General features: G+C 41.3%; 1 protein-coding gene and 9 non-coding genes across 13 annotated transcripts in view; 9 read left to right on the top strand and 1 right to left on the bottom strand.

Moving 5' to 3' along the window:
- ZBTB37 (zinc finger and BTB domain containing 37) overlaps positions 1-11,623 on the bottom strand; it is a 29,201-nt gene extending 17,578 nt beyond the window's left edge. Inside the window, exons 1-4 of one of the 4 annotated variants that reach the window (XM_072830681.1) lie at positions 11,362-11,623; positions 10,133-10,327; positions 8,004-8,963; positions 6,457-6,556 (exon numbers count right to left, since the gene is read on the bottom strand). In XM_072830681.1, coding sequence (XP_072686782.1) covers positions 6,457-6,556; positions 8,004-8,926 — 1,023 coding nt within the window. In that variant the 5' untranslated portion in view covers positions 8,927-8,963; positions 10,133-10,327; positions 11,362-11,623. Of the gene's footprint in view, positions 1-6,048; positions 6,557-8,003; positions 8,964-10,132; positions 10,328-10,859; positions 10,945-11,361 lie in introns of those variants that run through there. The other 3 variants (XM_072830680.1, XM_072830682.1, XM_072830683.1) reach the window with 3 other exon arrangements.
- Positions 11,502-11,581, top strand: LOC140636120 (small nucleolar RNA SNORD74). The gene has a single exon (XR_012033440.1). It is a non-coding gene; the product is annotated as a small nucleolar RNA SNORD74 (small nucleolar RNA).
- A 369-nt stretch (positions 11,624-11,992) lies between the features above and the next one.
- Positions 11,993-12,054, top strand: LOC140636132 (small nucleolar RNA SNORD75). Its single transcript, XR_012033452.1, has one exon. It is a non-coding gene; the product is annotated as a small nucleolar RNA SNORD75 (small nucleolar RNA).
- Positions 12,055-12,496: 442 nt separating this feature from the next.
- On the top strand, positions 12,497-12,565 carry LOC140636130 (small nucleolar RNA SNORD77). The gene has a single exon (XR_012033450.1). It is a non-coding gene; the product is annotated as a small nucleolar RNA SNORD77 (small nucleolar RNA).
- Positions 12,566-12,868: 303 nt separating this feature from the next.
- Positions 12,869-12,930, top strand: LOC140636121 (small nucleolar RNA SNORD44). The gene has a single exon (XR_012033441.1). It is a non-coding gene; the product is annotated as a small nucleolar RNA SNORD44 (small nucleolar RNA).
- Positions 12,931-13,173: 243 nt separating this feature from the next.
- Positions 13,174-13,238, top strand: LOC140636131 (small nucleolar RNA SNORD78). Its single transcript, XR_012033451.1, has one exon. It is a non-coding gene; the product is annotated as a small nucleolar RNA SNORD78 (small nucleolar RNA).
- Positions 13,239-13,513: 275 nt separating this feature from the next.
- Positions 13,514-13,590, top strand: LOC140636116 (small nucleolar RNA SNORD79). The gene has a single exon (XR_012033436.1). It is a non-coding gene; the product is annotated as a small nucleolar RNA SNORD79 (small nucleolar RNA).
- A 174-nt stretch (positions 13,591-13,764) lies between these two features.
- LOC140636122 (small nucleolar RNA snR60/Z15/Z230/Z193/J17) lies at positions 13,765-13,844 on the top strand. Its single transcript, XR_012033442.1, has one exon. It is a non-coding gene; the product is annotated as a small nucleolar RNA snR60/Z15/Z230/Z193/J17 (small nucleolar RNA).
- A 567-nt stretch (positions 13,845-14,411) lies between these two features.
- On the top strand, positions 14,412-14,489 carry LOC140636118 (small nucleolar RNA SNORD47). Its single transcript, XR_012033438.1, has one exon. It is a non-coding gene; the product is annotated as a small nucleolar RNA SNORD47 (small nucleolar RNA).
- A 158-nt stretch (positions 14,490-14,647) lies between these two features.
- Positions 14,648-14,724, top strand: LOC140636111 (small nucleolar RNA SNORD81). The gene has a single exon (XR_012033431.1). It is a non-coding gene; the product is annotated as a small nucleolar RNA SNORD81 (small nucleolar RNA).
- Positions 14,725-17,254: the final 2,530 nt, after the last annotated feature.

The following is a 17,254-nucleotide window of genomic DNA, read 5'->3' as shown; positions in this document are numbered from 1 at the left end:
TCTATTTGTGGCATTATCATTAATACCAGAATCGAATCCTGAAGTAACTACCTTTATAAAAGAGATTTACAGTTTATCAGTAACAGTATTGCTTTACTTAAAAATATTTTGGTGCCATACCAATATATATTATCTTCATTCTAAAGGCTACTCAAGGGATCCCTGGGTGGCGCAGAGGTTTGGCGCCTGCCATTTGGCCCGGGGCGCGATCCTGGAGACCCAGGATCGAATCCCACGTCGGGCTCCCGGTGCATGGAGCCTGCTTCTCCCTCTGCCTGTGTCTCTGCCTCCCTCTCTCTCTCTCAGTCTGTGACTATCATAAATAAATAAAAATTAAAAAAAATAATAAAGGCTACTCAAATTGTACCTGACCTCAGAGCAAATTTGCAGAAGAGGTGGGATAGGAAACCAGATTGAGACACAGATTTACTAAATTTGGTCATTCCTTTCTGTACCCTTTTCACAAATTGATAATAAATATTTACTATTGTCCACCAAATACAATGATAGGTAACCACAGAGAAAAAAGAGTAAGACTTGGTTTCTGATTTTGCCCTCTGAACAAAATAAAACTTCTGAACAAAAGCCAGACTAAGAGAAACAGGGTCAGTACATATTCCTAATGATGTTGTTATTCACTTTTCAAACTGCTTATACTAAAGGTTACCTTTGAAATACAGCACAGACATGTTACCATCTCATTCTACATACCTATTCTTTTTATTTTATTTTATTTTATTTATTTATTTATTTTTATTTATTTATGATAGTCACAGAGAGAGAGAGAGAGAGAGAGAGAGAGGCAGAGACACAGGCAGAGGGAGAAGCAGGCTCCATACACCGGGAGCCCGACGTGGGATTTGATCCCGGGTCTCCGGGATCGCGCCCTGGGCCAAAGGCAGGCGCCAAACCGCTGCGCCACCCAGGGATCCCCATACCTATTCTTTATACTGGTTTTGAATTCATTTAAGCAGATTATTAAAATAGAACAATCTGTGATGTATATATGATCTCCCCAATCTTTCCTGTAAAAGTATCTCCCCACCAAAGTTAAATTTCTTATGCTATGGTAATAAATATACCTAAGACATTAAAAAAAAAGCAATTATTATAAAGTAACATCAGAATGCCACTGTTAATTACATCAATAACCCTTTAGATTACTGAAAAAAAGGCTTTCCTTTTCTGATTTATTTTTCTTTATGAAGGTCAAATGATACATAATTTTTTAACTTTTCATGAACAATTTTAGAATGGTATGTTGAGTCCCCATCATCCAAAAATTATCAACCACTGGAAAATTTTGTTTCTTCTTTAACCTTACTTTTTTCTCTCCTATTATTATTTTTTATTTTTTAAAAGATTTTACTTATTTATTCATGAGACACAGAGAGAGAGGCAGAGACGTAGGCAGAGGGAGAAGCGAGCTCCTCGCAGGGAGCCCAATGTGAGACTGGATCCCTGGACTGGGATCATGCCCCGAGCTGAAGGCAGACTTTCAACCGCTGAGCCACCCAGTCATCCTTTATTATTTTTTTTAGAGAGAGAGAGAGAGAGAGTGAGCAAGCGGGAGGGCCAGAGGAAGAAGGAGAGAATCTTAGGCAGGATTCTGTGCTGAGGACAGGCTCTGTCTCACAACCCTGAGATCAATACCTGAGCTGAAATCAAGAAGTGGATGCTTAACTGACTGAGCCACCTGGGAGTCCCCCTCATATTATTTTTGAAAAAAATCCCAGATATAATTTCATCCATAAATACTCTAGTATGTATCTCTAAAAGACAAATATTATTTTTCTTAATATAATCAAAATACCACTATCACACCTAAAAACCCCAGTAATTCATCAATATTAATTAAAGACCGGGACACCCAGGTGGCTCAGTGGTTGAGCGTTGGCCTTCGGCTCAGGGTGGGATCCCGGTTTAGGATGGAGTCCTCCATTGTGCTCCCTGTGAGGAGCCTGCTTCTCTGTCTCTTCCTCTCTGTGTCTCTCCTGAATAAATACATTTTAAAAATCTCAAAAATATATCAATTAAAGACCTTAATGTTGTTTTACCTAATATGAACATTAACAATGTAAATAAAAATTTTAAGAAGATATTATTTATTTGACAGAGAAAGAACACAAGCAGGAGGAGCAGCAGGTAGAGAGAGAAGGAGAAGCAGGCTCCTCACTGAGCAAGGAACTGGATGTGGGGTTCAATCTCAGGACCCTGAGATCATGACTTGAGCCAAAGACAGACACTTCACTGATTGAGCCAGCCAGGCAGCCCGAAAATTTTTAATACATGAAATAAACAAGGGCTCCTCCTGGGACACCTGGGTGGCTTAGTGGTGAAGCATCTGCTTTTGGCTCAGGGTGTGATCCTGGAGTCCCAGGACCTAGTCCCACATCAGGCTCCCTGCAAGGAGCCTGCTTCTCCCTCTGCCTATGTCTCTGCCTCTCTCTCTCATGAATAAATACATAAAATCCTAAAAAAAAAAAAAAAAAAAAAAAAACGAAAACAGGAGCTCCCCCTATTTGAAAGCTGGAAGTGTGAAAAATATATTTCTTTTAATGAAAATTTTAAAATCTTCGATTTTTTAATAAAAATTTTTTGAAAGTTTATTTATTTATTTTTTTGAAAGTTTATTTTTATTATATTTAGTAATCTCTACACCCAACATGGAGTTTGAACTCATGACCCCAAGAACAAGAGTTGCATGCTCTTCCAACTGAGCCAGTCAGGCACCCCTAAACATTTTGGATTTATAAATGCCTTTCATTCAAAGTCTATATTAAGATATCACCATTCAGAAATTACTGATATTTTCAGTCTGATGATTCTGAAACATTATATGCTTATATTTAAATAACATATAACAATGTTTTGAATAAAAATCTTATATAGGTATATAGGTGGATGTGGGACAGAGGCTAAAGTACCAAAGAGGAGAAAATATAAAAGTTGACTGGACTATGAAGAAAGACTTATCTAATTAGTAATTAATTCTGTGCCCTTTTCTTGAATTTCTAAAAATGTCTTGTCTCCTTTCACATACGTAAACTGACAGTGCTCTTTAGCATTTCCAACAGAACAGAAGCGGTTCTCAGCAGGTCTGGGAAGCAGTATGTGAAATCAAGCGTTGAATAGTAAGACTGAGATTTTAGATGATTTCTGATTCTGATTTGTTTTATATAACATTTCTTTCTGCTCCATTTCTCTGGATAATCAAAACTGAGCTCCCATAAAGAATGAAGGATTATCCCACTAAAAGTTCCTGGACAAACCACAGAATAACTTCTTTGAGGCTTAGTTTTTTCATCCACAACATTACAAAGTTAGTATATGCTCTGCTAGCTCTACTGAATTATCAAAAGAATTCTCAGGAGACTCAAACACAATAAAGGTGCCTTGAAATACTCTGAATGCATGTTACTACCTTGTATAGCAATTAAGAGTACTGAAAAGTGGGTTCAAATCTGCATCCTATTTATTGTGACTTTTAGCATCAGTTTCATTTGTAAAATGATTATAATAGCATCTACCTGATTAGTTGCAATGAACACTGAATGAGTTAATATTCTAAAGTGCTTAATGTAGCTAAGTTAAAGTATTATTAAACATTTCAAACTCACAATATTATTCATAATCTTGAGGGTATTGATTCTCTACAAAAACCCACCTAACTTTAAGGAAAATAATGTCATACCAGTATTGTCCACGAGCAGAAAGTAAATCTGTGATATCCTTTTAAATCATCTTTTAAAATATATTTGATTTTTTTTATCTTTTTAAGCGAATTATTGTATATACTGAATAAATTTCATATAAATGAATGATTTCCATATTTTCTAAAATACCAGGCTAGATTCTTGACATGGCCTTCAAATATGTTCACCATTGGGACGCCTGGTTGGTTCAGTCAGTAGATACCTGACTCTCGATCTCAGGGTTGTGGGTTTGAGCCCCATGTTAGGTGTAGAGATTACTTAAAACAGTAAAATCTTAAAATAAAAAAAAAGAACACAGATATGTTCACCATCCTGATCTTTAATTACTAATCAGACTCAATTGAAGTGACTTTAAAAAGTCATTGATCTGGTTCACTTATTTTATTTGAAGATCTCCACAGCTGGAAATTCACAACCAAATAATCCCCTAGTTGGTAGATGCCTCTTTAATGAGTATCTACTAAGTAACCTTAGTTACTGAGAATTAGTGGTAAACAACACTTATTTATTGGGCACCTGAAAAGACTACCAGATATGAAGACTAGAAAATGAGGACTCTGTCCTCAAGGAAATTTCAAAGTACAAGGAGACCTAAAATTCATTCAAATAGGAAAAGAATAATTTATATGAGTCAATACAGAGTTAGGAAAAATTCTATTGTGCCACCTGTAAATGCTACGGTGGTGGTGTAAGGAGAGATCAAAGAGGACTGAACGAGTCAGGGCACATGAAGCAGGAATTGGGTCTTGGGTGAACCCAGACACCTGGGAAGAACAGGGCATTCCAGACTCAAGGTCTAGAGACAAGAATGAGTTTGATGTTGTTCTGACACACAAAGTAAGCCTGTCCGTTTGTGACAATAAATGCTGATGAGTGGTGGGAAAAGCTAGGTTAGAAAGATTTTAATTCCTTGGAAAATGAGGCCAAGTATTTTCACCTCCATGTGGCAGAAAAAAGAAAAGGCCATAGAAAATTTTGGATAAAGAACTGACCAGAGCAGTTTAATCACCCCTGTATTCAGAAAGCTCTTCAAGTCTATCAAAATTTGTTCTTACTGTAATGAAGTCCATGTCTTGTTTTGGTTCTCCGTGGCCGGGAAACTGTGGTGGAGACTCCCCAAAATAAACTTTCACACATATTAAGGTATATAATAACTCATCTCTTAATAACATGTCCAGATAATATTACTTATCTGCTCTTGCTTTATAGCCTGTACCTTCTGCTCTGGTCAGGTACACACCCTTGCAGAATTCCCATTTTTATCCCCATCCCACCTACATATAAGTAAGTTATCTCTTCCTAACTACTACTTTAAAAAGTGCATTTCAAAAAATAATAATAAAAGAATAAAAATAAAAAGTGCATTTCAGTCTCTCCTGAATAACACTTATGTGGACAGTGATTCTAATAACGGCCTGTTAGCACCCCCACTCCCACAGTGCTGCTTCTAAACTTGCTACAGTCTCAGCTATGCGTGTTTTTTCTTTTCTTTTTTTTTTTTTTAAGACTTTATTTATTTATTCATGAGAGACAGAGAGAGAGAGAGAAAGAGGCAGAGACACAGGCAGAGGGAGAAGCAGGCTCCATGCAGGGAGACCAACGTGGGACTCAATCCCAGGTCTCCAGGATCACACCCTGGGCCGAAGGTGGCGCTAAACCGCTGAGCCACCCGGGCTGCCCACGTGTTTTCTGTTTGTCTGCTCCACTCAGGCAGTTGGAAGGTCTGTCCCACTGCAGGATTTGCCTGACAGGCACTTGCATCCTATCTGGCAGGTGAAGAGAAAAAGGGGCCCTATTATATGAATAAAGTTACTTTTCCTCCAAGCTCCTAACATTTTCTCTAACACCTTATTAAAACCAAAAAACTATCTTCTAATAGTTACCTTCCTTTTCGGGTACCTTGGTATAATAATGTGCAAATAAGGACAGTTTCTAACAAAGTCTTACCACAGTTACTATACTAAGGACACAATAAATATCCAATGGTTTACATAAAAATTAAACAAGACACTATCATACAATGCAGAAGCCAAAAACATTAGCTATCCAATCTTAATCCACCAGTATCTCCTTTGAAAGGGCAAAAGTGTTTACAATTTATTGTGTTCTACTAGGTGAGTGCACAATCTTTTTAAAAATCAATACTCAATGGTACGGACTTATGAGAACATACAAAAATATCAACTAGCTACTTATACTACTTGCTAAGGAGAGCTGCAAAGAAGATGGAAAAACATCATTCCTAGCCTTTCTAGAACATTTCGGTCTAACAAAAGATTCAGGAAGAAAAAAATGAAAAGATACAAGCATACAAAAAAAAAGCAGTCACACAAAAAAGTGCATAAACAATTTATTTACATATATATGATACTATATAAACCAGTAATTATGTAGTGTTACACCCACGCAAATACAAAATCAGACTCTCTCCATCCCAGGTCCTAAGTTACCTGCACGTAGTTTTCAGGCGTTATTTCTATTATTCTCAGGAATATAGACTGGCTCCTATAATCGGCAGAGTTCCACAGTCTTATCTTTTCCTACTTCCCAAACTCTACGGACAACAAAAGTGTATCTCCTACATGCTCACAAGCAAGAATAAAGAAAAAAGGAATCAAATATAGTATTAATTTAACAGGGCCGCTGTCACCTTTCCTATGTCTTTCTTATTCATGAGATTCTGTTCACACACAGTGGCACTTTCTTCAACCAGTGCAGCAATCCTAAACCCACTACATACCTGGGAGCTGGGCTGCTTAGGCTCATCCATTCTCCCGGGAGACTCACTTCTGGCTCTGTGTCTCTCCGCCAAGGGAACCACACTGCCGGAGGGGCTAAATCTGTTGAAAGAGGAGCAAAAAAGAAACTAACAGAAAAGTAGTGTCAAGGAACTTAGAATATGGTGATATCTACCCTTTCTATCCCATGGCTGTGCAACAACAGATGACTAAGAAATACTTTCGTGGGGGCCAAAACAGGATCTGATGGGAAATGAGAGGTCTCCCCTGGTAGTGAACAAATGTAAAATGACACAGACCACAGGGCCTGGTGAAACTAAGAGTAAATAGAAGCTTCTACTCTAAGTACTGAGGAGACCATTAAAGCATTCATTAAAACTGAGTCTATGATTTTGTTTCTTCTATGTAACTATTAGATTTTTGATTGTTCCTTCCCCCAAGCCCCACGGTAATTTGTTATATATATTTGGGACTGCTGATACAGATCATGGAGATTTAAACATCTTTGCATCCAGAGCCATTACTTCTGATACAGTTCTAACACTGGACCACAGTGCCAACATTGGGGGTGGATGGGACAGTAAGCGTTGTGCACATGGGGATTTTTTTAACTGTTAAGGACACAAGAAGAGACCACCTATGGAGGCTAAAGGATATATTCTCTGAATTTCTGTGACCCATATATGGCTTTCAAGACCAGGTGTGAATCAAAGTAATAGCTTCTTTAGCTTTCATTGTTCATGCAGTCCATCTTAATTAATTTTTAAGAATGGAAAAAAAACCAATCTTACCAATCTAAGTTGGTAATATTTCTTTCAACTTTCAACTAACTTAGATTAAAATTATTGCTACTTCCACCAAAAAAGAAATGTTCCAACAATTGCAACACATTAGACAAAGAAAAGTGAGGCATGGGGCATTAACAGCACTGGTGAAAAAAAAAAAAAGATTGTCAGGCTTGTGGTGCCAGCAGTCGTTCATGAAAGAAAACAGGAAAGATATTATCAGATGACAAATGGGGGTGGGGGTGCGGGGACATCAAAAAAGCTTTTCTTTGGAATTATTGTGATTACATTAAAAAGAACAATCACCACGGGTACCATACTACTTCTAATTTGGCAGGTGGGGGCAAAGGAAAGTAAACAGTGTTACAAAGGAAAGTAAAAGTCCCCAAGGCCACCTACCTGAGTGATAACATACCAAGGAAGGGCAAAGATGCCAGGTTCCCAGCTGCTGATCAGCTCCCTGCCTGGAAATCCGAGGAGGCCCTGGCAATTACTGATGCTAGTATGGCTGCAGCTGCTATTCTGATTCACAGAAGTGTCTAACTTTACCATAGTTCTCACAACATTGTGAATACTTCAGGACTAGGAGCTTCCTGCTTTAAAAAAATAAGAATGCAAGCCTTTTGGCACACTGCCAGTTTCCCCAACATCAACTTACTTTGGCTAAGAGCATCAAGTAAGAAGATGCGCTCTGTATCACAGAGGGTCTGCTTCAGTGATGTCTGCACAACAGCCATCAGATGAGCAGAGAAAATAAAACTTACCTGTCAATTTCACTGCTTGTTGGCCGAGCCACCTTGGCTCCTGAAGATCCTAAAGTATAAGTTTCCTGTCCCACAGAACTGTGGCCGGTGGTGTCAATCACCATGGCTGTGACTTCCTCTGCACTACTCCCATCTTCTCCGGAAGGCTGATTCTCAGGCCCGAGCCACTCCTCCAGGTTCTCAGTTTTGATGTGTACTGCTCCAAGAACCCTGACTTCATCATCACTCCGGGCCCCGCGGTCTGCTACTCCCGTCTCCACGTACCATTGTCCTGCTCGGTTGATTCGGAGGATGGGCTCCCGGCTCTCTACGTCTGAGCTCTGTTCAATTATCTGAGGGCTGGTGGACTCCTCAGGGGGACTGAGCTCCCGGATGTCCAACACAGCACTGACCTGACCTCGCCGGTTTCCCTTGGTGGTATTATGTCGTGGGCTCAGGGAACGGCTCAGATTCGGGGTAACCCTGTGCGATTCTGGAGGTCTTTCTGGATGCTTTGTCCTCGTTTGACTTAATTCTGCTTCTACCTCTGCCACATTGATTTTGAAATGAATACCCTCCAGGATCTGTGTACATTTGTCTATAATATGCTGCATCTGCAGAAAACTGGCAGCTGTCAGGTAGCTGATGATATCTGCCAGCTGCAGGCAAATCCGCCCTGTATAGCAGAAAGAAAGGAGCTGTTCAAAAACAGTAGGGTTCTTGATGACTGAAATGGAGACAGTACTCATCTCATTCAAGGACATGTGATCCCGGAAATAGGGTGAGCTGGCAGCCAGTACCACTTTGTGGGCCCGAAAAGCTTGTCCTTGCACATTAACCACAATATCACAGAGGCGGCCCTGCATGCGCAGCTGGTTTAGATGGCTCAGAACAGAGTTGCTGAAGTCGGGGATCTCCAGTTGTATGTTCCCACCTTTCTCCATGGTCGTGCCTGAGGGTGTAGGCAGACATTCAACCCTGCTGAAAGAGGAAACCATATTCATCGATAGTTAGAATTTCATTCCTCTCATGCTTTCCAATTCAAAGGTATGTACAAATATTTTGGGGTAAAATTTCAAATCTCCAAGTAAAAAGAGATAACTTTCCTTACATTTAATACAGATAAGAAGTACCAACAGGTTTTCTAGTTCTGGTTTCAGAGCAAGATACCCTTAAAACCAAAATGTGATTGCTAGACTTGTGTCAACTCGAGTTATGTCCATACTTCCCTTACTAAGAAGCTATGCAACATCAAAACAGAAGTTCAACAAAACAGAAGGGGCAAAAGCAGTTGTGACAGCTTTTTTTCCCTTTTTCTTTGATCATAAAGTATTTGCACACTGCACATAAAATCCTGCGACAACTTTTCACTGGAGGAGAAAGCAATAAGCTCTTCTAATGAATGCAATTACCCACAAATGGGATGATTAGGTATCCCTCTTGTTAATACTTTACTACACACTGTGTACGTTATGTTTATTATTTAAATGGTGACTAATAGCCCACATAAATATAAGCCATTATTTCTAAGCTTCAGAGTCAGAGCCCCCACCAAAAACAAAGGCTTTGGGTTTAGGGCTCCTAAGCAAACTCTAGATTAGGAAACTTGCCACAGCTGTGTCAGAACTCAGTGACGCTGCAGAGAACTTGAAAAAGTTGACTCTCAGAATTAGGAAAGAGTACCAAAAAAAAAAAAAAAAAAAAAAAAAGAATTAGGAAAGAGTAGGTAAACCTACTTCTACCTAAACTCAAAGTTGGGAATTTCAGGGTGGTGATGATACTGATTCTGAAATTTAATTCCCCAAAACTGGTAAAAAAAAAAAAAGAAAAAAAAAAGAAAAAAAAAGTATTTACTAAGTATTGCCAATATGTTTACATTAAAAGATTTTTAAGAAATAGCTGAAACACTATGCGGGTAACCGCATCCAGTACCCTTCAATGGTTGAAGGTAGTTTGTATAAATCTCAACTGGAAGACACTGCCTTGAGCCCAATGTTTCCATTTCTCTGTAACTTTATAAGACATTACGTAGTTATCTAAGATCTAAAATCCTGAGAAGCTCACAGTATTGCCCCACATTTACAACACACTTATCAGTAAATAGGGAAGTGTATACACTGCTTTTAAGAACCAACTTTAGCCAATCTGACCTTTTTCCAAAGCGTTTTTGTTTGTTTTGAAACTTTTAATCCAATAAGAGCCTCTGTCGATGCCATCATGAATTCAGATGTGTTTATTTTGGAGCCTACACCAGCGCCTTTTTTGTTTGCTCTTCCCGGCAATTCCCCAGTGAGGAGGAAGCCCCTGGAGTAAGGTCTTTACCGTCGGCACTGGAAGGGTGAGAGCTGCAAGAGGGAGAACCGGGAACGCCATGGGGTTGGCCACTCCGGTATTTGAGTGGCTTCAGTCTGCGTTAGGAAGCGTGGGTAGCGGGGAACTGGCGGAAGGGCGATATGTCACCGAGGAGCGGGGGAGAAGAGGGGTGCAAGGCGTGAGGCTGGGGAGCTAGCCTTCAGGTGAGGGCAGGGCACCGGGAAGGGGGCGGCGCCCGGGACCCCGTCCAGGCGGCAAGCGGAGGCGGGCGCGGAGCTGCCCAGAGGTGGGTGTGTGTGTCTGGGTGTGTCCGGGCTGCGGTGGGGGAGGGGGCCGCCCATCCCGGGGTCCTGAGGGAGGGGCCCGGCGAGGGGGCGGGTCCGGCAGCTCAGCCCGGCCCGGGGCCAAGGGGGTGGAAGGTCTCCCGTGCCTTGAGGGTGGGGTGAAGGGGAGTGGCTGAACGCCCCAGGAGCGGGCTGCGGCGGAGCCCGGACGAGGCGGCCCCGGGGCAGGGCAGCGGGACCGGAGTGCGGGGCCCGAGCCCAGGCAAGGAGCAGCACCTACCTCCGGGGGTGGAAATGGGCCGGAATGGGCCGGAACACCGTCCCGGAAGTGAAACCCCCCACCCCCTCCCCCGGAGCGGGCGACGTGCCGGAAGGAAATCACTCACCCTTACACCGCCCCCCTCCCCCTCCCCCAGCGCTTTCCGTCCCTCGCGCCCCCTCCCCTCTCTTCCTTCTCAGGCGGCCGGAGGGCGGGAGCATGGAGTCACGCGGGCGGTCGCGTCGCCGCCCACAACGGCGAGGCGGGGCGGGGCCAAAGGGGAGGTGTGGCTGGAGGAGGAGGAAGAGCTGAAGGGAGGAGATGGGGAGGAGCTGAAGCCGGCGCTGGCGGAGACGGTGCGTCATGACGTCAGGAGAAGCGTCCTTATATACCGGCGCTTGGACGCCATCTCGGTCTTTTGAGGCTAGGAGTCGGGTTTGGGTACGTATGTGTTCTTTTTGTTTAATAGCTTCTTGGCTATAAAAGCCCCCCCCCCCCCAAAGCTCTTGGCAATTGAAGGCACCTTAACCTGGTACTTTTAGGCTGGTCGCGAGCCTTTGCAGGAGTCACAAGATGAAGATGGTAAACGATTGCGCGTTGGGTGCGGCCCAGACTCAACGACGCGGGTTGTTGGGGCTGAATGCGAAAAACCCGTGGGCTCGCGTTTCCTGCCTGTGATGAAGCCTGTGTTGGTAGGGACATCTGAGACTGTTGATGAATGCCAACGGCTCTGATGGCGGCGCTTGCCGGGTCCCCGAGTGGGCCTTCGTTAGTGGCCTCGGCCCGGGCCTCCTGCGGCCTCGCCGGGGAAGGCGGGCGGTGGCGCTAGTCCACGTGGTTCTCAGCGGCTGCGGTCCGCGGTGCGCCGTTAACGTCAGTGCCTCCCAGCCTTTGTGCGGTGCTTTCTGTCTAGGCTGTTCAGTGCATGCACCCTTTATAGTCCTGAAATTATGGTTGAACGACCTGATTCAAAACGACATGCTTAGGCTTCAACTTAGAACAAAATGACTTACCTTAAAATCCTAACCTTTTTTTTCTAGGAATGGTGCTAGGCGCGAGTGCAGTGCGGCTTTTGATGGCTCCTGATGGACAAGGTAAGAAACGGGTAGATGCAGTGGTTGAAATCTGATCTGCTTGGAGGTGGTATTTTGTTTAGCCTGTGATGGTTGAAGAGTAGTGGACAGAAGGGATTTCTGAAAAGTTTTACTCTGAGGCTGAAATACCCAGAACGTTGATAATTAACTTGGCTGCGCCGCGTGTTTCATTGGATTTTCTTTGTCTGTTTTCTAGTTCTGTGCCAAAGGGGTGGAAGTGGCTGCCAAGGTAAGTTAACAGATTTTCGCACACGGGGAGCTTGGCTTGAAAGTGCTGCAATGATGACATTTTATTTGCTACTCTTGACTGTGAGAATGACGAGAATTATTACCACCGTTAAACTAACTGAGGCACCCAAAATGGTGATTTAAAGGATTTAGAGATTACAGCTAAGTTTACATGAAGCTGTTTCTTCCTAGATCCAAAGCTCAAGTTTCACATCCTAGCCATGGGCAAACAGGTGAGAAACCTCTTAAGTAGTCTATAATTTACCCGGTACTTTGCTGCTGTGAACTTCTGTATTCTGGTATTTGTATTGAATGCTTGGGGAACCTGAAAAACAGATACTTATGATGGTTGCATAGTTCAGCAGATTGGATCATGAAGAGAGACACCATTTGTCTGATGTATCTGAGTGGATAGTAAAACTGGGTTTGGTATGAAATAGCACAAGCAAAATGCGACTAAACCAATTTCTCTACTTTTTCATAGGCATTCAACAGAATTAGCTGGAAGTTGAAAGGGTGAGTAAAATTATAGTTCAACTAAACATTGGTAACAGGGCAAACATGACAAAGCATGCCACTGATGGCTTTTCAGAGTCTTCTGCACAGAAAGCATTCCTACCATGGAATGCTTGGATTGCTTACTGCATTAAGCGGCCAGATCCTTGTCCTGTTACCGTGAGTTAGGACTCTGTCATTTGTAAAAAGCAGCCTGTATGATGATAAGCAAATACTGACTGAACATGAAGGTCTTAATTAGCTCTACCTGACATCAGGCATTTTTTGGATTTGTGGGGAGGAAATTCATCTTTTGCCCTTTGCTAACTATATTTATTTTTTAGGTGAACTTGAGCCTTTGACCTGTCTGCACCAACTATTTTTGGGGTAAGTGTTAAACATCTGAGTATGTCCAGTATTTACCGTGAAAGCTGAAATAGAATGCTAAACTACTAAGTTACTAGTTTTCTACATCTGGTTAGTAAATGCATCCTGAGGATGCTTTGAGAACGGGGTTTTTGAAATGATGTTGATCAAATGTCTGACCTGAAATGACCATGTAGACAAATTTAACACTGAAGAACCCTGTGACAAAAACTTTAGAAAAATTCAGGATAATTAACATTTTAATGAAATGTCTTGTTTCCTTTCTAGCTTACAGACCACTATCATGGATGGCTTGCTTGGGGGTAAGACCTAAAAACTCTGGTTTCCGAACTCGGGTCTGTATTTCTGTAATGTGCTTTCTGGGTATTGTGAAGTGTGTCTAAAATATTTTTTGTTAGGTGCTGATTTTAAAGACCTCGTATAAAGGTATGTATTCTATTATTACTACTCCTACTTGATTACTAAGTAAAATGCTGTTAGTGATGATTTTTGAAATAGATGGGAATCTCTCTGAAAAAGAGTGAAGATTTTTAAAAACTGAAACAGTATTGGGAAAGCTTGAAAAACCTACTGTTAATATTACTTATTAATAAATTTGACTAAATTTCTGCAGGTGTGAAGAGTTTTGAGGCCAGCTTACAAGACCTGGGAACACAGGAGTTTAATAAGTAAGCCATGGTATGGAAATCTCAAGTTTGGTTTCTACATGTAGTGACTTAAAGCCGATACGATGATGAAGCCATAGTTCAGCTGACTAGCAGTGATGAGCAAAATTGTCTTTCGCTCCTATCTGACGTATCGGCTGCAGCAATCCTATCCATAGCTGTGAAAAGGAAAATTAGTCATTCTACCACAGAAGATACGGGTTTTGAATACTATAGTGGCTCATGCACAAATGTTCTGATTTTAAGGATTCACAACTTGAGAAACATCGTTTTTGCAAGGTATTTTATGGCATTTGAATGCCAGAGTGAGTTAATATCATTTTCAAGAGCAGTTTCAGTATTCCTAGCAAAATTGAATGTAGGATTTCTAAATACTGTCTTCACACCTCACTGTCCACATTCACCAGAGTGAGGATTTTGCTACAATTATGAATCTATAATAGACAATTACCACCCACATCCATAGTTTACATTAGGATTACTCGTAGTGTTCTATGATAAGGGTTTGAACAGCATATACTTAAACTATTAATGTGTGGAATAGGTTTGCCGCTCTAGATGTTCTTAGTTACAAATGGGGAAAATTAAGTAGTATGAATTTTAAATAAAAGGCCTTTTTTCCTTTTTCAAACAGGCAGACCAGTCAACCTGAAGATTTAGAGAGAGGTAAGTTGGTTTCTCATCCCTCTGATAGATTAGAATGTAACCAGTGATGTAGTGATTCTGCCAAATGAAATCGAATGATATCACTCATAAAACCGTTCCATTTTGATTCTGAGGTTACTTCATTAGCAAGCATCACATAGGGTGTGGGTTTTAAAACCAAGATTAACCTGCAATCCTTGCTTGTAGGGCATTTACAAGAGCAGCAGTGCAGTTATGAGAACATCTTACCAGCTAAAGGGTAAGGCTTGAAAATATCAGTACTTTTGTCCTATTCCAGAATACATGATGATCTCATTGCAACTTGAACTCTCTCACTGATCATTTGATGATTTTAAAAGATCTGATATTCTGTGTACTCAAAATATTAGAATTGAAACTTAGAAAGAAATGTGAATAAAAATGGCTTCTTTGTCCTTGCAGGTACCCGAATGGATGCTCATGGGATAGAAGATCATACTTTCAATTTCAATAAATTTTTATAAACCATCTGTTCAACTGTGCTTATTATTTCAATTTCATGGGATGGAGGGGAAATAGGACATCTTTGTAGTTTAAGACCCTGTGACCTTAGTTTTTTTTTTTTTTTTTCTTAACAAAATGAGACCTTTCCACATAATTTAGAAAATGTCTTGGGCTTGAAAATACAAATTTGCAGAGGAATATACTATAGCCTTTTCGTTTAAAACACTTGATTTAGAATAGTGATATGATTGAAAGATGAGCTATATATTTTGCAGAAATATTCTAGAGCTGAATGGAATCTCTGTCCAAGAAATACTTGATATTAAGCACCATAATGATGGCTCTTTTGATAGTGTCCATACATGGTATAATGGAAGCAATTCAGTTATCTTCTCCCCATAACATAATTGAAAGCCCCCAAATTGTGTAGATTATAAGAATGTAGGGAGTACTGTGGTTCTACCAATATCCTTTATAAAGTAGGTATTTTGTAGGAGTGCTAATTTGGTAAATGAAAACTGGGGTTTTGGCCATTAATGAATGCATACAGAAGGTAACAAGCCTCATAAAAACATGCCAACCAAATTGCAGCTCACATTTAATGCTTAAAGGGGGTGGGGTAGAACATTTTGGGTTTGCAATTTATCTTAGGACTTCACCTACTTAGGATAGTTTTAAGACCGGATACTCCAAAATCATTCTGGACTTTTGTGCTAAAGGATTTTTTTTTTTTTTTTCTAAAGGATTTTTAAGACCCAGGCAGAGGGAGAAGCAGGCTCCCTGTGAGGAGCCTAATGGTCTTGATCCCAGGACCCCTGGATTTGAGCCAAAGGCAGACGGCCCAACCACTGAACCACCCAGGTGACCCATTCAGGATTAAATGCTCACTCCAAATTAACATTGGGGTCTGAGTTTTGATGCTTTGAGTAAGAAAATTGGGTTTTGAATTCTTGCCACACTGACCTCCGCACTTGAGAGAGTACATGTGTTTTACTTGGGAGTTCTTGGTGCCTTCATGTACAGGCTGTGAGGCCCTATGTAAAGTATGTACTGCCACCTGGCTCCAGCACTATACCACCTGTGGTGATCATTATTGCCATTATATGTCCCTGTTTTCCCCTAGAATGTAGACTCCATCAAAGGGTCTTAAGTCTATTCTGTTAGACTATTTCCAAAGTTGTTACCAATAGGCAGTTGACATTTGGAGAAAGTGAATCAACTGCAGATGGGATTAGCTCAATCTCAGAATTTGTGACTGGGTGCCAAAGGTCCTGACAAATTACGCAGTCTCTTTCATGATGGTCTATAGCCTGGATGGTGAATTTGTGGCTGATTGAAAAACTGCAGAAGGGATATCTCTAGTGTCCTGGAAGCACAAATCCTGTTTAATAAAACCTGAGTGAGGCAAGAGAAATAGTTTTTGAATGTTTATAATGACAGCAATTTACTCCATTTTACAGATAACCTTAGGATAAGAAAGTTAACATTGCACAGGTTATAAATGGCAGTATCAGAATATACTGTATCACCATTGTAATGGGCAGAATTAGTACCCTGAAGTATAATTCTACTTTGGAGGGCCAAAACCACTAGAACCTACAGGCGGGAATATTAAAGGTCTTGGCGTTTGGTCTGAAAAGTCCCAGTGTGTACCTAGAACCAGCATAGCTGACTTGAGGGAAGATTGGGAAAGACTTCGGAGCTTTATGGAACACAGACGGGGTTATCCAAAAGTGGGGCTGGGCTGATTTAAAAAAATGAAAACCCTAAAGTGATTTAAGCTCCTGGCACTGAGTGGGGAGCTTGGACTACAAAAATTACAAGGTGCTCTCCAATCCTTGGAACCTGTAATCTAACTTGTCGCACATACGTTTATTTTTTTTTTTATTTTTTTTTTTTAAATTTTTTTTTTTATTTATTTATGATAGGCACACAGTGAGAGAGAGGCAGAGACACAGGCAGAGGGAGAAGCAGGCTCCATGCACCGGGAGCCCGATGTGGGATTCGATCCCGGGTCTCCAGGATCGCGCCCTGGGCCAAAGGCAGGCGCCAAACCGCTGCGCCACCCAGGGATCCCCCGCACATACGTTTATACACCGATGGAGGTGAGGGATGGGTGTGTAGGATACTGTTCTGTTGCCAGGAACTCCAGTTTGAATAACTGGTTTCCACATTTATTCTTTCAATATGTGATTTGGCCCCCTGGAAAATTACACCCATTACTAAGTGAAAGCACATGTAAATTGTTTTCGTTGAGCATAATGGAAATAACCCATTAGTTGACCCCAGTCTACCAGAAGGCCAACAAATGGCAATTCTAGTTTAGTATGTCATCTGTTTTACTAATTGTCTTGCTAGGCGTACAAAGATTCTCCATGTAATTATGTTCTCAAGCTGGATTCCAGAATTCAAAACGAGT

This window comes from Canis lupus, chromosome 6, assembly GCF_048164855.1.
Source record: "Canis lupus baileyi chromosome 6, mCanLup2.hap1, whole genome shotgun sequence".
NCBI lineage: Eukaryota > Metazoa > Chordata > Mammalia > Carnivora > Canidae > Canis > Canis lupus.
This window is presented reverse-complemented; position numbering and strand designations above follow the sequence as displayed.